At 39.8% G+C, this 25,143-nt stretch overlaps 2 protein-coding genes across 4 annotated transcripts in view; one reads left to right on the forward strand and one right to left on the reverse strand.

Annotated features, from left to right (window-relative positions):
• HIPK1 (homeodomain interacting protein kinase 1) overlaps positions 1 to 22,377 on the reverse strand; it is a 47,306-nt gene extending 24,929 nt beyond the window's left edge. For all 3 annotated transcript variants that reach the window (XM_029228479.1, XM_029228478.1, XM_029228477.1), the window contains exons 1-3: positions 22,249 to 22,377; positions 11,157 to 12,234; positions 3,514 to 3,637 (exon numbers count right to left, since the gene is read on the reverse strand). In XM_029228479.1, the coding sequence (XP_029084312.1) occupies positions 3,514 to 3,637; positions 11,157 to 12,232 (1,200 nt within the window). In that variant the 5' untranslated portion in view covers positions 12,233 to 12,234; positions 22,249 to 22,377. The remainder of the gene's footprint in view (positions 1 to 3,513; positions 3,638 to 11,156; positions 12,235 to 22,248) is intronic.
• Positions 21,216 to 22,693, forward strand: LOC114897908 (basic proline-rich protein-like). The gene is made up of 2 exons (XM_029226965.1): positions 21,216 to 21,286; positions 21,811 to 22,693. Exons 1-2 carry the CDS (start codon positions 21,216 to 21,218, stop codon positions 22,691 to 22,693), a joined length of 954 nt encoding a protein of 317 aa, XP_029082798.1.
• Positions 22,694 to 25,143: the final 2,450 nt, after the last annotated feature.

The raw sequence follows: 25,143 nt of genomic DNA on the forward strand, positions 1-25,143 counted from the left end.
AGTATGTGTGAGGGCCTGTGCTAGAAGGAAACATTCTTAACCAGTGCTGAAATGATGCCAGTGGGGCTAGTGCAAGAAAAGCAAGAAGAAATGGTATAAGATCAAATCTTGAAAGGAAGAGAGGAAGAGGAGAACAACCCAGGTAGAGGCTCAGAGGCCATATTAAGGATTTAGCCCTTAATTCTAAATCATGGGAAACCATTAAAGAGCAGGGGAGTGGCACGATCAAATTTGTGTTCTGAAAAAAAAATCACTCTGGAAAAAAGACTAGAGGGAGGCCAGAGTAGATAAAAGGGAGGTTGTCTAGTAGCCCATGTAAGTGATGAAGACAGCCTGGACGAGGGTAATAGCAATAGGAAAAAATGAGTATAATCAAGAGGCATTAGGATATACATGGTCAGGAGATACATGCATGTCCATACGTGCATATGCACGTGTGTGCGCGCATGTCCGCTCTCTCTCTCTCTCTCTCACACACTCTCTCTCACACACACACACAAACTGCAAAACTACATTTCCCTTCATAGAATTTATCTCAATTGTACTATATTATTATTTGTGTGATTATTTACTTAATGTCTATTTCCCACCACCAAACTATAGCCTCCATGAGGGCAAGGACAATGTTTTATTCAGCACTGTATCCCCAGTAACCAGAGTACCTATGACAGTAGTCAATAAATACATAAAGAAAATTAACAAATTAAATATATAAATACATACAAAATATACCAAAATGTTAACAGGTTACCTTTGAGGGATAGAACCACTAAAGGTTGAAATTTTTGTCTCTTGGCTTACTGCATCTTTTCTAATTTCTCTACAATAATGCACTTACAATATTAAAACATTAAAAATGTTTAATATTATAGAATGAAAAGAGTTAAACTGTGAAAGTAGAATGGGAACTATCATACAGATACTGCTTTTCACATAGCTTAAAATAAAGCAACAACAAAGGCCCCACCTTTACACAAACAGAAAGTATTATTGTCATTGTTTTTTTGTTTTTTTTTGGTTTTTTGGGTTTTTTTTGCGGTACACGGGCCTCTCACTGTTGTGGCCTCTCCCGTTGCAGAGCACAGGCTCCGGACACGCAGGCTCAGCAGCCATGGCTCACGGGCCTAGCCGCTCCGCGGCATGTGGGATCTTCCCGGACTGGGGCACGAACCCATGTCCCCTGCATCGGCAGGCGGACTCTCAACCACTGTGCCACCAGGGAAGCCCTCCCTTGCTGCTTTTAACGTTTTTTCTTTGTGTTTAATTTTTGACAGTTTGATTAATATGTGTCTTGGCGTGTTTCTCCTTGGATTTATCCTGTATGGGACTCTCTGTGCTTCCTGCACCTGCTTGACTATTTCCTTTCCCATGTTAGGGAAGTTTTCAACTATAATCTATTCATATACTTTCTCAGACACTCATAGAATTAGCAAGACACTCAGCGATTCTACTTCTAGCTCTATACCCAAAGAAACAGAAAACAGGGACTTAAACCCTGGTACACCAATATTCATAGCACCATTATTCACAACAGCCAAAAGGTGGTAACACCCCAAGTTTCCATCAACAGATGAGCACATAAAAAAACGTGGCATATATATACATACACACACACACACACACACACACACACACACACACACACACACATAGACATACACACAATGAAACACTGATCAGCCATAAAAAGTAATGAAGTTCTGATACAGGCAACAGCATGGATGAAAAACATCATGCTAAGTAAAAGAAGCCCAGCATAAAAGACCACACATTGTATGTGATGAATATGCTATGCTAGAATAGGCAAATCTATACAGACAGAAAGTAGATTACTGGCTCCCAGCGTGGTGGTTGGGTGGTTAGGGAAGAATGGGTACTGACTGCTAGTAAGTACTGGGTTTCGTTTTAGAGTCATGAAAATGTTCTAAACTGATTGTGGCTATGGTTCACAACCCTGTGAACATACTAAAGACCACTGAGTTGCACACTTTAAACGGCTGAATTATACGGCATGTGAATTATATCTCAATAAAGTTGTTTTTAAAAAAACTCAGCTGTAAGAACAAGGATCCTGCCACAGGAGCCTTTCTGTATAAGCAAAGATGCATCAAGATAAAGTACTCCCAATCCTGCTCTACAACAGTAACACCCTATTTATTCATTATTAAGCATGGGAAAAAAACAACTTTCTCCTACAACCCATTTTCACATCTGTGCACCAGGCAAAAATTCTCAAAACTACTATATCATTTCTTTACAAGGTAACCCCCCATTGTACCTTAGCTTCTAAATCTAATTTTATTTGGTTCCACTTCCTAGGAATATTTACAATGCGATCTGTTTACTAAAGTTGAAGAGATGCCACAAAACATTTGGCCTAGGAATGGCACTTTAGAGGCTATAATTGCTCGGAGCAAGGTTTCTTAATCGGGGGGCCCACAAATTCCCTAACTTTGTATATAAAACATTGTGAGCATATTTTTCTGAGAAGATCCATAGCTTCATCAGATTCTCAAGAGTCTAAAACCGAAAGAGGAGAATCAATGGACTGGTTCAAGTAACTGTGGGTTTGCATCATTTAATCTCCCTCACATTTCTTTGTTGTTGTTGTTAAAATAAGGAAGGTGGTTCACGTCTCACAAGGTGGATGAAAGACTGAAAAATTACAAAGCTCAATGTAACTGGTTACTTATCATATGAACAACTCATTTTTTATGTCTCACTCAGAGACAAATCCAAAGAGTCAAATTTTTGGAAGTTGGTAAATGTTACATCTACTGGAAAATGGACTGAGGAGTCAAAATGCCAGGTTGAATAGGGAAAAACACTATTTTGCTCTTTTCTCTTTTAATGGTTCGAAATAACCATAGAACCATTTTTTTTAAAGAACAAAAAATGAGAATTCACAATTTACTTCCATGGCAAAACTTTTTTCCTTAGGACCAGTTTCTTAGGAAGTTGTAGCATATCTTCTGAAGCTTGTCTGTTTTGAAACATAGATAATTTGTTACAATACTTTTCAACTCATAAGATTTCCCTCCTAAATCCTATGTTACAGAGACCTAATACACATCACAACTTCTAGGGTCCAATGTGTTTCAGTATGCAGAGAGTAATTACTTCAGTGTGTGTCATGTATAAAAAGGAATAAATAGCACTGAATGAGCCAAAGTTTGCTCTTAAAATTCCAACTTCACATCCTTACTCTACTTTCATATCCTAATTCACAAGACACATTGGCTGACAAGTTAAGTCTCTAATAAATCATTACAGACCTGGAAAAGTAGCAACCTAAAGTAATATAAAATAAAATCCTTTTTAAAGTTTAGAATTGCAAATATAACTTCAGACTAAGAAGCAGGCAGAGAAAATTCTATTCTTTAAAAAATTATTTTTAATTGGACTATTCTTTCCCTACAACCTAAATAAATACTTCACTAGTACTTCTATTCCTCTAGAATCTTTCATCAGTAACTACTTGCTTTCTATTGCCATCCAAATAAACACTCTTACCTGATCATATTCTGAAGCACCAGGATAAAGAGGCCACCCCAGGAACAGCTCAGCTATCACACAGCCCAATGACCACATATCAATAGCTTCACAAAATGGTAATCCAAGAATAATTTCAGGGGCTCTAGCAAAAACAAAAATAGCAAATTAAAAAAATTACACATTATTTTGGGAAACTAACTATGTTGATTTATTTTGGGAAACTAACTATGTTGATTAAGTCTTGTTTTAGTATCAGGTAAAGGTACATTGATTTGATGAAAATGAAAACAATCTTTGGTATAAAATCCATAATTCGAAACTCTTGGCCCCAGATGTGTTTTGAAATTCAGAGCTTTTTGAATTTCAGAAAGGTACTACCCATGCATAAACTACATACGTCATAATAATCCCAATGGAGTTTAGGGAAGCATCCCATAATCAAACACATTAATATTTCTGCAACAAAACATATGAGCAATCACACTAAACCAGACAAATACTTTAAACAGCCTTACATTGATTCAAGACAGGTCTTGCCAAAAAATAAGTTTATACCAAACTTAGAAAAAGATTTTTAGCTTTGAAAGCTTTCTGAATTTAGAAATTACAGATAAGGGATTATGGACTTATTCTTTTTATTCTTAGAAACTTTTTAATTACAGAAAAATCAATTAAATGGCCTGATCAATAAATACCCCTTTATGACAGAAATGCCTTCTGTAGAGACACAGTGGTTCAAATCCTAATTCCATTTTTTTTTTTTTTTTTTTTTTTTTGCGGTACGCGGGCCTCTCACTGTTGTGGCCTCTCCCGTTGCGGAGCACAGGCTCCGGACGCGCAGGCTCAGTGGCCATGGCTCACGGGCCCAGCCGCTCCGCAGCATGTGGGATCTTCCCGGACTGGGGCACGAACCCGTGTGCCCTGCATTGGCAGGCGGACTCTCAACCACTGCGCCACCAGGGAAGCCCCTAATTCCATTATTTAACAGCTGTAGGCAATTAATCTTTCTGCGCCTCAGGTTTTTTTTTTTTTTAACAACTTTATTGGAGTATAACTGCTTTACAATGGTGTGCTAGTTTCTGCTGTATAACAAAGTGAATCAGCTATACATATACATATATCCCCATATCTCCTCCCTCTTGCATCTCCCTCCCGCCCTCCCTATCCCACCCCTCTAGGTGGTCACAAAGCACTGAGCTGATCTCCCTGTGCTATGCGGCTGATTCCCACTATAAGCCTCAGGTTCCTCATTCATAAAATGGAGATGAGTACCTCTTACTACATCAGGTTGTGGTAAGGTTAAAATAAATAAGTAAAAAATAATGATGATAATGATGTCGTTCAAATATTAAAGCTCTTGACCAGCGCCTGGCACATGGTTAGCATTATGTAAGTGTTAGATAAAACAATGACTATTATTATTATACCATCATTCTTTTAAAACTTTGAACTCTCTGTGTGCCTTCAGAAATATTCGTTTCCACTAACGCTCCATGTGAGAAACCCAACCCTACGAAACCTTAAAGAGAAAACTATGGTAATACCATAAACTAAGAGCTCTCTCTATATGAATATATCCAAGGCAAAATTATTATCCCCTCTATGTTATACTTATAGAGGAGGAAACAGAGGCAAAGAGATTAAGTAATTTGCCCCAAATCACACAGTTAAGTGGCAGAGCTAGAATTTGAATCCTGGTAGCCTAGCTCTGAAGTTGAGTACATTATACTGTCTCTAAATAAGTAAAAGTTAAATACATACCCATCTATACTCATCTATTTGGCATGGTGGTATACATGGTATTTTTCAAATTGTAACTAAAATTAAGAGATAAATGGATTCAAAAGGGGGATGATAATAATAGGTTATATTAATAACAATAGATGACATTTATATAGTACTTAGTATGTGCCACGCACTAAGTTCTTTAAAATGTGGGGTTCACTTAATTCTTACAACAATCCTATGAAAGTAGATCTTATCACTGTTAAGTCATCAATTATAAGGTACACATTTTTCACATTTTAACATCTCTGAAATTAAGAAGATTCCTGCAAATGATGATATATTTTAGTTTAATGGCAGTGCCTTTACTTTCTTATTGGTACATAAATAATATTATATTTCATCTTATAATCAATGGCACCTTAGATTCTATGTAAGAAAGTATTATTTCCATTTTACAGATGTAGAAACTGGGCACTGGCAGGTTAAGTAACTTGCCCAAGGCTGGAGCCCAGGCAGTCTGGATCCAAGGTCTGAGCTCTGAAACACTTTATCATCTCCAAATAATTTCCTTTCCTTCTCACAAGTCACAGAATTTGAATCTGTAAGGACACTCCAGATCCAGATCCCTCATTAATCAGGAGCTAAATGGAAAAGCAGATCTCTCCATTAGGAACCATTGGCCATGTCTCCTCATGAAGTGCCTAGGTTTTCCAAATTTTATTCTTAAGTAGTATGTGCTTGTTGTGTTGTGTGTATGGGGGAGGGGGGCAGACAAAGACTGAGTGGGGAGGGTATAAAGATATTTCCCTAAATAAGAATATCCTCCCAGAGTAATTTTCTAAGTAGCCCCTAGAAAATGGTAAATTAGAGGACTCCAAAGGGTCTAAAAACTTTCCTGATCCTTGCATAGAAACAGCAGAAGATCCAGGCCTGCTGGGACTTACACTATTTGACAGCTAAGGGTGGAACCACTAATATCATCAGTTTTGGGGCTATTTGATGTGAACTGTGGTTCTGTTAGCCAAAGAAAACAAAAAAGTGATATTCCTATTGCAGGTGGCTAGAGCCCCATATTACTGATGGAATTTCAGAGTTCAATTAAATACAACCACTGTGGCATGTTTGATAGCTTTAATAAACTAGAGGGTAAGAGTACCCAGAAACATAAAAGCCTTTCTAAAATTGAAAAGGAACACAATTTTTACTTTCACTGAGCAGACTCATTAATTTCTAAGTTCATGACAGTGCCAAAAATAGCTGGCAGGGAGAATGCAAATGGCTTTGTGCCAAAATAAAAACTGGGCTTAGAACATTCCTAAACATCAACTGAAGAGCAGCAGATTGATTTTGCCATTCCTACTATACCAGGAAGACATTTTAAAATCCAAAAGGCAGGTCACAGGGAGGGGCCAGGCCACCCAATAACTTACTTCTTTAAAAAGGTAGCCATAAGATGTGATAACTGTTAGGCTTCTAAGGCTTAAAGTTTAAGGGAAATTAAGAAAAACACTAATTCCATCTCCCAAGCCCACTAAACAAAAAAACCCTGAAGACTGACTGGAATCAGTTTTTCCATTTGGTCTTGCTCTGCTTCTGGAGTAACAAAAGCAGCTAAGTATTTCAAGTAAAAGCTCACTCAAAACAGTTAACTCTACCACATCTACCATGCAAAAAGATAAGTATCAAAAGAAAAACAAGGAAAGCAGTAAAAATAAAGTAAAATAAAATAAGGCTGCTCAGTCTATTGAGGACTTTTCACTTTCATTAGAGCGTAAAAATGTTAGACTTATGTAAACTCCAGAAAGCAAAAAGACTTAAGTTATCTTCTTTTACTGAACATCATTTAGAGCAGGTTCACCTCTAAAGACTGAATGTTTTAACCTCTGAATTCAGATCAAAATTCTTGATAATATGTTCATTACTATATCATCTTTCCCCTTGGCCTCCAATATTTCTCAATCCCTCAATATAAACTATACACTGAAATTCTTGTTCTACTTCATCTATATAATAAGTTAATTACTCTTTTAGGTCCCTTTCCAGCTCTGACATCCTAACAACTGGGCAGTAAAAAAGATTACGTATTAAAGCACAGGAAAAAGGAAAACAAAACTAGCAGTCTTCCCTTTAGTAGGAAAATGGCATTAATTGTACTTTGGACATGGTGACTCTCCTCTTTGAAGATACATCCCATCCTTTGAGAACAAATACTAAACAGGCTCTCACTGCTATAACCAGGAGGTAGAAATAGCAACGCTTGCGTTTTGATTTCCCAACTTCAAACTCCTTTAAATTGAAAACTTCCACCTAAGTCATAAAGCTCTATTTCACTGGAACCCAGAGCAAGCTAAGGTTGGAATCACTTAACAGCACAAATCATTCTCTGCTCATCTTCATGAACACTCTTGTTTCTTCCCACCCATCTCAGAGGCATCAAACCAAATAAGAGATGTTACATAAAGTCTAACTTCCTACATCTGTGGCTTAGGTGTTAACTGTGGTTTCAGTGTCAGATGAAACTGGATTGTTTGTTTGTCTAGGATAAACTGAAAATATGTTTTCCTTATCTAGATCTTGTCCTTCCGTACATAACAAAGTGATCTCAGCTTTAAGGCCAGCTAGCCTGTTCAGAATGGAAAAGCATTGAGCTTATAAGCATGACAAACCTTTGTGCCTAAAACTCAAGCCCCAAAGACAGCAACTTTTCTTGGAATTAGTCTACATTTACATTTACAGTGGGCTAGGAAATAAAGTACTTTATTTTAACTGCTTGAATCATTTAGCTGTGCCCACGGCCAACAGAGACAGCATGGTGGCAAAAATTTACGTCAACTGATAGTACTTTGGCATGTTATCAGCAAGATGAAGCAATGTAAACAATGCAATGTAAAAAGGAGGGTAAGAAGAAGGCTGGCTCTGGAGCCAGAATGCTTCAATGGTCAAAAGGATTTCAGAGAGGTTTTCTGAAAGACAAGAAGGTGAGGATTTAATGGACTCTAATAAAGCAACAATGCAACATGCACAGGACCACTGTGGATAAAATTTATATAAAGAAGGAATGCCTGAGCTGCTATTCCACTTGCCTTAGGCTCATCATCAAGTATTACTGTGATAGAGTTTTAGAAAACTATAAAAAGAATAGATAAAAACAGATTAGGGTGGATTGGAAGACAATGTTGTTAAGACGTCAATACTGCACAAAGTGATTTACAGACTCAGTGCAATCGCTATAAACACCAATGATGTTTTTTTCAGAAATAGAAAAGTCCATCCTAAAACTCATATAGAATTTCAGGAGACTCCAAAACAGCCAAAACAATCTTGAAAGAAAATAAAACTAGAGGTCTCACACTTCCTGATTTCAAAACTTATTACAAAGCTACAGTAATCAAAAAAGCATGGTACTGGCATAAAGACAGACATTTAGAACAATGGAACAGAAGGGAGAGCCCAGAAATGAACCCTCATATATATGGCCAAAGGATTCTGACAAGAGTGTCAAGACCATTCAATGGAGAAAGGACAGTCTTTTCAGCAAATGGTGCTGGGAAAACTGAATATCCACATGCAAAAGAATGAAATTGGACCCATACTTTATACCATACAAAAATTAATTCAAAATGGATCAAAAACCTAAATATAAGAGCTAAAGCTATTTGAAGAAAACATGGGGAAAAGCTTCATGACAGTTGTTTGACAACGATTTCTTGAATATACCAAAAGTATAAGCAACAACAAAAAAGACAAATAGAACTTCATCAAAATTTAAAACTTTTGTGCTAACAACACTATCAATATAGTGAAAAGGCAACCCCATGGAATGGGAGAAAATATCTGCAAATCATATATCTGACCAGGGATTAATACTCAGAATATATAAAGAACTCCTACAACTCAGCAACAACAAAAAACAATCCAATTCAAAGATGGACAAAGGACTTAAGACATTTCTCCAGAGAAGACATACAGATGGCCAATAAGCACATGAAATGATGCTCACCATCACTAAACATTAGGGAAATGCAAATCAAAACTATATGAGATGTTATTTCACATACATAAGGATGGCTATTATCCAAAACAAAAAACAAAAAAAAAAAAAGAGAGAGAGAAAGAGAGAGAAAGAAAATAACAAGTGCTGGTGTATTGGTGAGGATATGGAGAAACTGGAATCCTCATGTATTGCTGGTGGGAATATAAGATCATGCAATGGCTGAGAAAAACCGTTTGGTGGTTCCTCAAAAAGTTAAAGAATTACCATATGACCCAGCAACTCTACTTCTAGTTTTATACCCAAAAGAATTGAAAACAGGGACTCAAACACTTGAATGCCAATGTTCATATTACATCATTATTCACAATAGCCAAAAATGTGGAAACAACCCAAGTGCCCATCAACAGATGAATAGATAAATAAAATGTGGTATATACATGCAATAGAATATTATTCAGTCCTGAAAAGGAATGAAATTCTGATACATGCTACAGAATTTCAGAGATTAACCTTGAAAACATTATGCTAAGTGAAGTAAGTCAGACCCCAAAGGAGAACTATTGTATGATTCCACTTATATGCAATATCTAGAATAGGCAATTTCATAGAGACAGAAAGTCAAATAGAGGTAACAGGGGTAGGGGGTAGGAGGGTGGAGTAGTTACTGCTTAATGGTTACAGAGTTTCTGTTTTGGGTGATAAAAAACATTTGGAAATAGTGGTGAAGGCTATACAACACTATGAAGATACTTCACAACACTGAATGGTACATGTTAATGGTAAACTTCATGTTAGGTAGGTTTTATCACAATTAGAAAAACAAAAATATGTAGATGGCATATTTTCTGAGTCCCTATACAGGTTAAAATGTCCTTACATTATTTTCACACATAATATAAAATTCTCAGTTCAGAATTTCTATTTCCTCAAAATTTATTATAGGCATTTGGCATGTTGGACATATCTCTTGATAAAACTTATTTTGTGGGTTATCTTTTTTTATTGTTTCACTTCGTGATTGGGTGAGTGTACAATCTGTGTTTAATGCATGACCATTAAAATAAATATCAGATTCTTTAAAATTAATAACTAGACAGATAAATGATGTACTGAGAAATAAAAGCTCATTTCAAGACTTTTCCGTCTTCTCTCTTTCAGTAATGCTCCTTGATTACAGTACAGACAAAATTCTATATACCAGCATTTAAGTTCTGTCCCAATAATTATTATATATTGAAAAGGTAGCTTTATTAGAAGTATCAGTATGGAAATATAAATCACTAAAGTATAAGGTGTTTGGGTCAAGGCCATTTTAGGATAACCAAATAAGTTCATATGCAAATAAGTTCAAAGGACTATGGAACCAAATAAGTTCATATGCAAATAAGTTCAAAGGACTATGGAGAATATTAAAACGAGAAGAGACCTTAGCAATCATCTAATCCAATTCTCTCTATTATGCAAGAAAGAAAATGTAAAATAATAAAACGTTGCTAGAGTTAAACTTGGAATTATTCCCAAGGCATCTTACCTGCCAAGAGAGGAACCTGGGAAAAATAGCAGCATATGCCCAAATTCATCACATATAAGTAAACATCTTATATATTTAAAGATACTTTAAAATGGGAAAATTAGGTATAACGGTAGTAAAGAAGGAACCAGATGCTACTATAATTCAACTAGAACAACCTTCAGAATCAGACTGAATTAATTTTTCTAGAGTTAAAATTTCAGAAATAAAATAATGTTACATATAGGAATGCCACACACATGGAATATTAAATACTAAATATATTTAGGATAATACTAAAATATATTATCCTATTCTGTGTTGAAATCTGTAAATAAATTCATTGTTATACGTAGCCCTTTGTAATATATGTTAAATATAAAGACAGATCTCTAGTTGAAGACATGCTCTTTAGCATTTGCCACTTGCCTGTAGTAACGTGACTGTAAGTAGGTTGAGCACACAGCTTTGGAAACGTGACTAGCAGAACCAAAGTCAATGACCTTCACTCGGTAGGGTTGGCGCACTGGATCGACCAGCATTATGTTTTCAGGCTTAAGGTCAGCGTGAATTAGACCAAGGCTCTTGAGCTTCATCAGGGCTGTGGCCACCTGCTGCAAGATTGGTCTGATGTACTTGAGTGGCAGTGGGCTAAACTTGTTCTGCTTTAGAAAATCATATAAGTTCTGCTCCAGCATCTCGAACACAAGGCAGGTATGATTCTTATGCTGAAAGCACTCATAAGAACGGACAAAATTATACTCATCAGCATTTTCACTGCTTAGGCGGGAAAGGATGCTCACTTCAATCTGTCCTTGTCTGGCATAGGAGGGGTGGTTCTTCAAGATTTTAATAGCCACAATTTCCTTGGTGCTCCGCTTCCAGCACTTAGCCACCTGTCCAAATGTTCCCCGGCCTAAGAACTCCAAGACTTCATAGCTGTTTGTCATAGAGCAAAGGATCTCATGCTGGACCAGCTGGTAATCCCCTTCTCCACTGGAACTGCTACTCTTTGTGGTCACAGTGGTGGTCGTGGCAGCGGCACCCACCACAGTCCTGTTTTGCAGCATGAGAGGGGGATGTTCTTCTATGATTTGCACGCTACCGTTGCTGTCAACTTCCTCACTTTTTCTTTTCAATCCACATTTTTGATATGGCTCAAGCAAAGAAACGTTGCTTCTGTGAGTCAGGGTCTGGCTGCTTTGGAAGGTTGATGTAGCAGCACTGGCAGAGCTATCAGCAGCTGTTACAACAATATGCTCCACTGCAGGAGCTGGGAGGAGGAGGCCCTGGTCGTAAGCAGGGATGTTGAAATTTGCTACCTGGTGAGAAGAGTTGGCTTGCCCTTGTGTGGCTGGGAGGGTTTTGCTGTGGGTATAGTATTTGTCGTTGCTGCTCTGTCCAGAAACATCCCAACCAGAAGGCTCTATTTTCAGTTTCTTTGCACTGCAGAAGGCACTCGACGACACTGATGGGGGGGAAAACACCTGCAGCTGTGATGCCATACCTACACCAAGAAAGAGGAAGAATTAGGCCCTCAATTTCATACAACCCCTCAATTAGTATATCAGAAAACTTTCAGTTTAGAAAAAAACAAGTAAACGTGTATCTGGCTGAGGTTTTATTTTATACATTTTCCAAAACATGTTTCCTATTATAGAAGGATAAATTTTTTGGTCTAATTACACATCCTGAATCACTTTTTTGAGACTCAGCAATAATAGGACATACTGTTAAAAGAGTATGAACATCTAAGATGGTTTATAAGATAAAAACAACAACAACAATAGCTTAGATGATTGATCACTTAGTATGTGTCAAGTGGTAGTCTAAGCACTTCATACACACAACTCATTTAATTCTCACCACAACCTTTGGAAAAACATACTATCATTATTTCCATTCTACAGATGAGGAAACTAAGACACAGACTGGTTAAAAGAATTTGCCCAAAATAACACAGTTCTTAAGTGGCAGCACTAGAATTCAAACCCAAGCTCTTTGGCCCCAGAGTTCATTCCACAGCTGTCTTCATTCCTGCCCTGCTTAGCTTTTAAATCAATTATTTAAATGTAGACATAGATGACATGCTTATAAAATTCATAGATGAACCAAATTTGGGCAGGATACTCAATATTGCTAAGTAACAGGTCCAAAAAGATCACAAAGAGCAGAAACCATAAGGTAAATCTAGCTGATGACATCTAACACAAATATTGACTTCCTACTTAGGTCCAAAATCTGGCTAGCACAAAGCACAAGGATAAGAGATACAAGGTTTCACAGGATCATATATGAAAAACACTTTGTTAGCAAGAGAAACATTATGTAATAATGTTCCCCTCCCCTCAAAAGCTAATTCAATCTTAAACTATATTCACAGAAAAAGTAGTGTCCAGAATGTAGCAAAGTGAAGGCAACCCACTCTGCTCAGATCACAAATAAAACAGTGTCTAGCTCTGCCCACTACGTTGTAAAAGGGCCATTGATAAACTGACCAGGAGAAAGTAATCAGGATGAGGCAAAGCCCAGACGGGATCTTCTGAAGAACCTCGGGAAGTCATCCTTAGAAAAATATGGGGAAAAGTAATAAGAACTAACCACCTTTCTGTCCCTGAATGTCCCACAGACACCTCAAGCTCAATAAGCCCAAAGACTAATCCCAAAGCTAATATTTTCAGAATAAAGTCCAAACATTTGACCTAGCATACAAGCCATTTCGTATTTATCTTCTTCCTTCTGAATCACATAACCCTCAGGTGCCTCGGGGCTCCACACTAATCCCTCTTCTCTTGCTCCACATGTTCCCTCTTTTCACTACTTCCCAGCATTAGTCATCTGCGAAAAAGTTAACAAATTTCCCTCTCTAACCCAGACTTCTCTCTTGAACTCCAAATCCTTATTTTCAAATAACCACTCCACACTTCAACTTGGATATCTCAGAGACATCTCAAATTCAAGATGTCCAGAATTAAACTTCTGAGCCTCCACCCCACGCCCAGTTTTTTACCTCAATTATGAGACACCATCATGCATCTAACACCTCAAGCTAAAAAATCAGGGAGGCAATGAGTCTCAGTTTCCTCATCTATAAAATGGTGAATTAAATGATTTAATACACATGACGTGCTTAGTGCCAAAAACTCACTTAATATTATTATCCTGACTCATTCCCCTCCCTTGTTTCCCTCCCTTAATCCCCATATCTAACCTATAACAAATCTTACCTACTTCCTAAGCATATTTCAAATCAGCCATTTTTTCTCTACCCTTATTGGAACCTTTCTAGTTCAAACTGCCAGGAGCCTACAAACTCATCCTGAATGCACTCAGGGGACCTTTGCTTTTAAACTATGTATTATATATTGGAGGACTGCTCTTTGTTAACCATCTCCCTCCTTCTGCCTCCAGGGTCTTTCATTGCTTTAGGGATAAAATCCAAAATCCTCAACTTGCCTTAAAAAGCTCCCCCCAAATCTAGTTGCTGTCTTCCAAAATCTCCCCACCTCGATTCTTCCACCACTCCAGCCATACTGCCCCTTCTTTCAGTTCTTGGGAGGCCCTCTATGTTGGAGACTCTGCTAGGAAAACTGTTTCTTCCCTCCCTCCCTCCCTCCCTCCTTCCCTCTCTCTCTCTCTCTCTCTCTCTCTCTCTCTCACACACACACACACACACACACACACTCCCCACAATCATCACCACCACTGCATTCCCACAACACCCTGTACCTATCTTATAACATTATTTAATGTTACATCCCCAGATACTGTAAAAGTTCCATGAGAGCAGGTACCATATCTGTCTTGTTCTTTTGCTTTTATCACCAGAACCTACCACAGACTCTGACAATATACAGACACTCAGTATTTGCTGGGTGATTTGACCACTGCCTACCAACTTCATTTCTACTCCCTACTACTCATGTTAAACTACAGGATTCTCAAATGCTTCTTTTGTTTTGGTTTTTGACGTCCCTCTCTTTTATCTGTGCAGTCCTTGAGATATGGGGGAAGTCTCCACCCTAGTACACACAGTGTAATTTTATTAGTCATAAAAGAATAAACACACACAACTATAAAGGAAGGAAACATGACAAGGGATGTTACAGAACATAAAAAAACAAAGTATACATTTCTTTGTGCTTGAATGCAACTAAAAACTATCTGCACTGGACCAGATAGCTAGAAGGAAGAACAAACCCTCAAACTTCAATTTCTAAAATGCTGTCTGGATTTACTTTAAACAAGAGTTTCTATAATTTATATGAACCTTGAAGAGAAAAAAAAGTATAAATTAAAAGAATGTTATTGCGGGACTTCCCTGGTGGCGCAGTGGATAAGACTAAGCGCTCCCAATGCAGGGGGCCCAGGTTCGATCCCTGGTCAGGGAACTAGATCCTACATGCATGCCACAACTAAGAGTTCACATGCCACAAGTAAGGAGCCCACATGCCGCAACTAAGGAGCTCTGGAGCCACAACTAAGACCTGGAGCAACCAAAATAAATAAATAAATATTTTTTTTAAATGTTATTGCAATTTAACTCCTAGGTTACAGATTTACAAATCATCTTATTCTACGTATATCACTGACATAATACCAAACTATAATAAGAGAAAAACTGAAATCAAGTAGTGCCTTTACAAAATTTACCTATTAATATACGCAAAAATATTTCTTGTCATAATATCAAACCAATTTCTGAACAACGAAAAGGAAGCAAATTTTTGAAATTTGTTTTCCATCGTATATTTGTTGAGTTACTACTTTTAACAATCTATCAAAATACGTAAGCACAACCTTCATGTACCTAAAAGTATTTAGTAAAAAATTTGAATACTATACAAAATTTGCAGTTTGTAGCTATGTATAGGAATACGGGGGCTTATACTGAAAAGAATTCATGAAATGTAGCTCCAAGTTTTTAAAAGTATGATGATCATAACTGGACACTTTTCAAAAGTATTCTGTTTACCAGAGGAATGTTAATGACAACCTTTCACCCAGTGAACAAAATAACAGATACTGATGGCTTCAAATTCACACTGAGTACTGCAAAAGGCACAAGTTCTAGGAAACTGCTCCAAAAGTTTAAGTATATAAATAAATATAATAATTCTTACTCAGTAAGACAAACTTAAGTCCACCCATAGGGAAATAACCCAGAATTTCACTGGCCTTCCCCCCAGCAAGGGTGTATGGTACTGAAGTCAATGTCATACCACCAGGGCTCTTACAGTGTGGCTGAGGCTCAGCCTGACCTCAACAAGCACTAGGTGAGAAGAAAATACAGAATCAAAATTGCCTAGAAAAATCTATACTCTTATTTATATAACACTCTGAAATTCAGCTAAAAACAGCCATTTCTAAACACGAAATAAAGATACTATGTCCCCAAAAAATTTTCCTTTTTTTTTGCAGGGGGTTGGGTGGGGGGGTGAGAGACAGTTTTCTCCCTAGGCTGAGACTTCCCAAACAAAACCATGGAATATAATTAACATCTGTGGGAAATTTTAAATGTATCACACTCCGTTAAGCACATTACACTATTTTCAATTCACATGAGAACAGCTCCCAATAAATTAAAAGCTAACTTCCTGAAAATGTTTCCCCTCTTGACTCTAGCAATAAACTAGTCTCTTCATTTCAAACCTGACTTTCCAAGGATTTAACCATCTAAATATAATGACAAACTTTCCCACTGCATTAATCCCAAACTAGAGCAAAAGGCAAAAGGCTCCTGGTACTTGTACATGTTGGTAAAAAGAGAATTGAGTCTTCCTAGACTCCAAGGCTTTCAAAAACAGTCAAATTAACAGCTTCTCCACTCCCTGCCATGGGCACATCTATTTAACAACATTTACTGGGTGCCCCATCCTCTGGGCACTACAGTTAGATAATCTTACCATAAAGAATTCAAATATTATAACTATGAATGAAATACTTGAGTATGACAATGGAGGTAATCATTTATCAGTGTTTTGCCCTTAGTCTTGACTAACTTCCATCTTTTCCCGGACATACCAATAATAAATTCCTAATGCTTTTGCTTGGAATCATCTTTGACTTTTTGATACCATTTAACAATTGGTGATCTAAATAACCTACCATCAGTACTGCATATTGATTTCTTACTCTAGCACTTGTCCTCAGCTGACATGTACACAGATGTACGTATTCTCCAGCACACTGATATATAAAGAGTATTCATATCATTAAAGTGGGTAAATAAGAATACACATTCTGGAAAAAGATAAGATTGGGAAGAAAACTCTCACTGGAACACCAAATATCTCCCACCTACTGCACAATCCTGCACTACTTAGTTCAACAGCCTAACTTTCCCCAAATGGTACTCTCTAGCCCTTCTCAATTCATTCTTCACCTTACAACTGAAGCTTTTAAAAATGCATATCTATCCCTCATTTAAAACTTTAGGATAGGGACTTCCCTGGTGGCCCAGTGGTTAAGAATCCGCCTGCCAATGCAGGGGACACGGTTCGAGCCCTGGTCCAGAAAGATCCCACATTCCACAGAGCAACTAAGCCCCTGCACCACAACTACTGAGCCTGTGCTCTAGAGCCCACGAGCCACAACTACTGAAGCCCGCACACCTAGAGCCTGTGCTCCACAACAAGAAGCCACCGTGATGAGAAGCCCGTGCACCACAACAAACAGTAGCCCTCGCTCACAGCAACTAGAGAAAGCCCGCGAGCAGCAATGAAGACCCGATGCAGCCAAAAATAAATAAATAAATAAAATAACAAAATAAAATAAGAACTTTAAGATAAAGTCCAAAATCTCTAATTTGGATTGTCAGGCTTTATAAGATCTGGACCCTGATTATTTTTGTAGCCTCATTTCACTGACTCTTTCCCCCAGGCACTCTCTTTTCTAGTAATTCGAAATGTTTCTCCTGCCCCAGTTCCTTCATACATAACATTCTCTCTCTGAACTTCATTTTACCCTGTCTTCTCTTCTTTTAACTACTACTTATCCTTTTAGCCTTTACTTAAAGCTCACTTTTTCAATGTGGCATAGGCTGTTGGTCTGGGCCACAATCTACTTTCTCCTTCATCCCAGGCACAAGGCTAGACAACATTTTACCAGTCCCTCCCTCCAATAAAAAGTGACGTATGAGCCTTTAGTGTTCCACTCCCTTTCCACCAGGAGGAACCCATGGAGATCCAGTTTCTGCCCTGAGACAACACTCAAGGGTTGGCAGAGCAGCAAGATGGAAAGAACATGGGTACCTGAATGATCATGTAGAGCAGAGTAACCTGCCCAGCAGGAATGCTCACTTCAACCTGGAACATTTACTTTAGGCTGTTAATGAGAGAAAAACAATTTTCCTTCAGCAAGACTGTTTAGCCAGCCCTATGCTGACAAATACATTCAGGAAAGCCTTCTCCAGACCACTAGGTTAGATTTCCTGATAAAGGCTCCCACAGGATCCTCTACTACGGAAGTAGTAGCACTTACCACACTTGTACTTATTTATTTCATTTATTCATTGAACAAACGTATTTTGAGTATCTAGTATGTCTGCTGGCACTGTTCTAGATCCCAGGGATAACAGTGGTTCCAGATGGACAAGATCCCTTATCTCCTGGAGTTTACTTTCTACTGGGGAGATAAACACCTCTTCTCCAAGAAAATGGCAGCTAGTGATAAATGTTATGATGAAAACAAACACAATGACATGATAGAGATGGTGGGAGGGGGAGAGATACTCTTTGGTGGTCAGGGAAGGCACTGTAGGATGGTGGCACTTAAAGCTGAGACCTAATTGACAAGAAGAAGCCATCCCAGTGAGAGAACAGTTAGTGCCAAGATACATTCTTGGTCTATCTGAAGAAGAGACCAGAATGGATGGAACGGAACAAGGGAAAAAATAGTAGAAGCAGAACCCAAAAAGGCAGACAAGGGCCAGAATACATACTGACTTGCGGTCACTCTGGATTTTTATTCTAAGTATGACTATTTGTAGTCATACTTAGAATAAATAAATAAATACTTATTTAAAAGTTGACTTCTCTTCTAAACTGCAAGTTCCATGATGGCAATTCCCAACAGCAGAATAGGTATCTTCTTCTTTTGTATCACCGGCATCAATTACAATGGCTGGCACACAGCGTGTGTCAAATTTTTGCTAGAATAAATGACTATAAAGAGATCACATTACTGCTCCATATATAAATGTAAGGGGATCTCAGAAGTCATTCTGACTAAATTAGAGAAATACTCACATGAGATAGAAATTATAGTCTGTTGTCTACAAGAGAATACTTATTCTAAGTATAGTGATACAGAAGGAAAAAATAAGCTTGAAACCCTGAGGACGGCATTTGAATCAAAGTTCCCCACCCCCTTTCCTGTAGCACTTCCTTCACATGGAACCATGTGAAAGAGGCAGTTCCTCAACTAGTATGCAAAAATAGGGTGTGGAATAGGTGGTGGTAGCTGACAAAGAAGGAACTCTACAATTCTATGTAATTTACAGCCATTTAAACCAATTCTGTAATATTTTGGTAAACTGGCTGAGTGGCGTTTTCCTTCTAGGCAGGATATTTTTTCCTAAATTTCAATTGCTCTCTTAGATTTATTTGGAATGAAGAATCTATAGCAACAGAACAAAAGAAAAGTGTTTTTTGTATTTGGTAAAATGGCACTATCTTAGTATGTGCACAGGACAGTCTATAAGGTCTATAAAGTTTAGAATAAAGAAAACTATACCTCGGAGTTTCAATCATAAGAAAAATGACAAATTAGCAAATCAATATGAAACATAAACACTAAGATAGAACCCTGTTTAGATCAGCCAGAAAAGGCCTAAGGAAAACAGGACTCAACTAAGGTAATGACAGTTTGGCAGATGGAAGGTAGAAGGTCTTAGATGAATGAGATAACTTTTGCCAGTATGCCAGGGGATATGGAAAAATGAAAAACCATTTAGAGTAATGCATTTGATTGGAGCAGAAGACACTGGCAAAAAAAGTACAGGGATTCTTACGGCTAAAATGGACCTTAAAAGACTTTCTAAAACCCTGTAATTCCAAGATGAGAAAAAGTAGACCCAAGAAAGCCAAACAAGTTTTACACAGAGCTAATGAGTAGTAATGCTGGCAAAGAATTCAGGTTTTCTGATTCTTTTTCATTAAGTATGGTGGGAAAGCACTGTACAAGGTGCTCTTAAAGAATCCAAAAGAAATACACCTAAGTTTCCCTATCTTCAAAGAACTTAAATGTTGCTTAGGTGATATGACACAAAAAATATATATATAAAAACAGGATGTAAAATTTTTTAAGTGCCAAATTATGCTCTACAAAAATACGTAAGGCATTTAGGGAGATGGGAGATTAGGAACAAAAACTAAAAAACAAAAAAAGAAGCGAAAAGCAAATCAGTGATTGTTGAAGTGGTACTTGAGAGAAAAATTATTTTGATGACTTGTGTTCAGAATGGCATAACATTTAAGGGAAGAAACTGGGGAAAAATTAATAACTGTAACTTTTTAAAAAATGGATTGCTTTATATAGTCATGAAAATGAAAATAAAAGGGCCAATCAGGAAGTTCATGTTTGCAAAATTACTTCAAATTACAAAAGAACCAGTTACGATATATAACTAACAACAAACTGCACAAGTTCCAACTGTAAGAAGTTTATAAGGCAGTTTTGGCTCACTGATTTCTACCAACACAACCACTGACTAAGCTGTGCTTATGAAAACAAAACCAGAGAATAAAAGAAGTCTATTTTCCAGAGAATTGTGAATGTTGAGATTATCTTTTTTTCTTTTAGGAGAGAGTTTTGGCTTGGTTTTCAATCTCAAGTTACCAATCAACTTGCTCTGCAATCCATAAAACTACAATGCCCAAAGATAGGATAAACTATTCATGAAGATATCACCAGCAAAAGTCCTACTTACTAATCAGACTCAGTATATTTACAACATCTCATTCACCATTCTACTAGTAAGATGTTTTACTGGCGTGGCTGCCTCCAGTTCCAGCCACAAGTACTTTACCAAAATATCCTTCAGGCCTGGAACAGTATCTTAAAGTCAGTGATATCTTTCATCATACCATCGTACCAGTTTTATAACACAGAACCCTGAGATGATTACAGGTATCTCCAAAATCACCAGCTGAATTAACAACTATTATATGACTTGTTAGTAGATTTTTAGATGTTTTACAGAAAGCTTTAGACCTGCATATGAAAAAGAGCTGGTAAAGATTTGCATTCTCTATAATCTTAAAAAAAAAAAAAAAAAAAAGAACCCACTACAGACCAGGAATCAAAAATAGCTTTACACAAACAAGAGCAAAACTGTAGGTTCTACTGAGGGCATCAGCCACTTAATTTAAACCCCACTTCATCGGAAGAAGGAAGCCATGCTGCTGTTTTCATCAGTTACCAGGAAACAAGATAAAGGACAGATTGGGCAGAAGAGTCTACAGCTGAAATTAATATTTTGATGCAATGACTGAAAATTCCCGAAGTGTCACTAAGAAAAAGCATCTAGGGCTGCCTCAAAGAGTATCTACAACTGAGTCAGGGGGTTAAGTGGAGGAAAGACACTGGAGTTTGGGGTGGTTTTTTTTTTCCCCTCCTCTAGCCCCTCCTCCCTTCCCCCACCTAAACAGGAAAGAAAGCGCGCCGAGCGTAAACACAGGCCAGAGCTCACGGTTTGTCACCACAACAAATTGGAGGTTAGACCAGCGCTCTTGGAGACCGAGCCCCAGGTCTTGGTTGCTAGGCACAAAAAACGGCCTCTTTCCCACAGACCTGTGAACAGCGGGGGGCCTTACCAAGAGTTTTGGTTGTTTCCCCGCCCCCCTCCCTTTTTTTTTTTTTTTTTTTTTTTTAAACGAAAGCTTTGGGAAAGTGGCGTCAAACAGCAGAAGTTTCCCTTTGAGCCAGACATCTAGATCTGCCTTGCATAGATATACATTAGATGGGCCGGTCCCACGCAGTCTCCACCATCATTACAATTTACCAACCTAACGATTAAATAACAGCAGTGGAGAGGATAGGAGGACTCCCACACCCACATCTCCGCGGCCGTCCGTTCCAGACACCGCTTCCTGGTCCCCAACAGCACAAATAACCCCAAACACGGCACTAAGCAAAGCTGTGAAATTCACACGCACAAGCCACATACTGGGAACCGGCCACGACAGCCGAGAAAAAACCGGCCGGGTGAGAAAACGCCAGGCGGTCCCCTGTCATCTGAGGACAACAACACGCCCGGGAGAGAAGTGGCAGGACACGGGGGAGTTGCCCCGAAAACAAGCCCGCAGCCTCCCCACTTTCCTGGGAACGCTAACCCCTCCGCGGCCGTCACCGGCCGGGTCGCAGGGCTCGGCGCCTGGTCCCGGGTGGGGGCCGCTGAGGGAGGCTCCCCCCGCAGGCCGGGCGCCCAGGAGAGCCCGCGGCCGGCCCGGCCCCGCCGCGGGAAGCCGATGGGAGATCGCTCCCTGCCAAGGCCACTGCCCCCCCCGCCTCGACTCACCGCCGGTGTGTCTGGTTCTCAGCCGCGAGCTGGGGCTGCAGTGAGGAGGCGGCGGAGGAGACGAGATCCGGGGCCCCGCCGCCGGGTCATCATACCCCCCGCGCGAGCCGGCCCGGGCCCCGGCCCCCGCCCCCCGGAGCCGTCCCCGCGCCCGTCCCACGGGGGGAGCCCCCTCAGCCTCCCCCCAGCTCCGCCGCCCGGCCTCTCGCCGCCGCCGCCGCCTCTGCACCGCGCGCTCCCGCCTCAGCCTCCCGCTGCCGTCCGGGGCCACCGCCGGGCCCCTGGCTCCGCAGCCGCCGTTGTCGCCAGACTCGACGAGCTGAGCGCCGAGCGGCCGCCCCCATCCGGCCGGCCCCTCCTCGCGGGAACTAGTCCCCAGCCCCGCGCCATGACACCTACTGAGGCGGAAGTGTCGGAGAGCTGGCGGGTTAGGATGACTTCATAGTACTGGTGGGAGGGGGAGGGGAGTGGGAGTGGGAGTGGGTGGGCCTCCGTGGGGAGCCAGCGTGGATCGAGTGCGGGGATCGGCTCCCCGCCCCCTCCTCACGGCCGACTCCGCGGTGATTTAAAGGTGCTTGGTGGCGGTGTGGCGGTCCAGCTTTAAAATGTCATCCCCGCCAGTGTGACATCACCACCGCCTAGCGTGACACCCCCAGAGATTGGACAGCGCGCGGGGAGGCAGTGCTTACCGAGGAAGCCCCCTGCTGGTGAGGAATTACCTCAGTTTAGGCTTTGATGTATCGTTGCAACCTAGCGACGTTCTAGCTGCTTGACAGCGGTGTATAGGATCCGTAGCCTCCACACACATGAGGAGCCCCTGAGCGGGCTCTTCCCTTGCCTCCTTGGGAACCTGGGTTTGCATTAGGAGGTGAGAAAAAATAGCTGTGCTCTGAACCCAACCCCCTCAAAACCTGCAGTGAGCTAATACATAATTTTCTCTCCTCTACCAGGAGATAGCAAAACCGGGTATTCAGGAAACGGAATGCGTTGGGCACACAACACTCTGGAAAAATAAACACTGCGTGAAAACTAGGTTATCCTAATAGAAAGACAGTTGCCATCTCCCTGGGCCAAGAAATTCTGGAAAACTTCAGATACACCTCTTGCTGATTCCTAAAGTGTGGGACATTTGTAGGGAGATGGTAGTATATTTTTTTCCATCCCGCAAGTGCTGGAGGCGACAAGGATCTGTGCCCTAGAAAGTGGCTGTGCAGCACCATGGGTATTTATTTGCATATACGCTTTAAGGAGAGGGCAGATGTGGCTAAGACAAGATTCTGCTATCAGGTTATATTTCTCAGATGTCATTCATTATACATCCTTGACCTCTTTGGATGGAAGAGATAATTTTTGTGAAGATGTGCTAAAGTGGTTATGCTACCTTTGGGTTTCTCTCCTGGCTTAACAGCATTGGGAGCAGTTCTCTTTTGTTGGGAACAGGGAACTTTATTTCCCTAGAAGACCAGGGTTAGCAAGAGTATTCAATCCCACAGGGCAGGTTTGTTTGCTTATTTTCACAGAAACTTAGAGAACATAAAGTCCTACGATGGACTGCCCTGGGAAACCTCAAGACATGGAGAGTTGGTGAACATGCCTGCTTGGGGAGCCAGGAAAAAGGCAGAACTTGAGCTCTGGGGTAGAACAGATCCTGCTTGAAAAGCAGGCTTCCAAAACATTAATTGCTTACCATGCCTTGGTTCAACCCAACTCCATGACAGGCCTCTAAGCTCCTACTCTTCCACATTATGTCCCTTTCCTCTTTTCAAACACATCTCAAAATTTGCCTTTAGGAAGACTTTCCTCTTTGACTCCCACTTGATTCTGGTTATTCAGTTCTGCATCATCATTTGACTACTTCATTTACTTCTTGTACCTTATTTATTTATACTTGTTGATCTCTATTTTCATTGTTCTTTGGTCATTTCCTCAGTCTGTCTCACTACATTGAGACCTTCTTAAAATCTAGTATTTTCCTCTCTCCAGTATTCGTATATCCATCCAACAAACTCTCCCTACTTGATGCCAGGTACTCTCCTACACATTGAGTCAGATGCAAGATGAATAAGTCATGATCTTTTCCCTCAGAAAGCTTACAGTACAGTCTAGTGAGGAAAAAAAAATGCATGGGGACATATATCTAAGATTTGAATGACAGAGTCAGGGAAGATCTTCAGAGAAGGTGATGTTTAAACATGGTACGCTCAAAGAAATTTCAGAGTTTAGTGTAACTAGAGTTCATTTGTCAATTCAGCAAGTATCTATTGAGTATCTTCTGTATGCCAGATACTGTGTTAGAATTAAAGATAACAAAGAAGCAAAGGGTATGGTCTGTGCCCTGAAGGAGCATACAGCTCAGCAGAGAAGTGGCAGAATATGGAAACAGTAAGGTAGGCCGAGTCAGATTTTGAAAGGCAATGCGGAGCTAGTGGAGGTTTAATCAGACAGGTAATATGAAGGAATCTGTGCTTTAAAGAGAGAACTGGTAGCAGTGAGGAGGATGGCAGGCTGGAGTGGGCAAAGACTGGACAAAGAGAGTCTAATTAGAAAACTGTGATGAGGGTTTGATCAAGCAGGGAGCATGGAGAGAAGGGAGAAGATATGTGAACTATTTCCTCCCAAAGTCGGGGCAGCTGGAGAGGGAGATGGAGCTGTTGCCAGTTGGAAGCACTGATGTGTCATCTAGGGTGTGATATCCCTCTAGGGCCTAGATTCAGCGTTGTAGACTAGAAGTCACTGAGGAGCTGCAGTGTTTAAGGCCAAGTAGGAGAAGCTGACCAAAAGGCTGTGTCTTGAGAGAAATTGAGTCCGAAAGCTAGGCAAACTATCCAAACAAGTAGTAAATCCAAGAGACCCAGAAGAAAAAGAGAATTCAAGTAGAAGCCAACAGTTCTAAAA

The sequence above is a fragment of the Monodon monoceros genome, unplaced genomic scaffold (assembly GCF_005190385.1).
Source record: "Monodon monoceros isolate NGI ecotype Baffin Bay Population unplaced genomic scaffold, NGI_Narwhal_1 Super_Scaffold_18, whole genome shotgun sequence".
NCBI classification, from domain to species: domain Eukaryota; kingdom Metazoa; phylum Chordata; class Mammalia; order Artiodactyla; family Monodontidae; genus Monodon; species Monodon monoceros.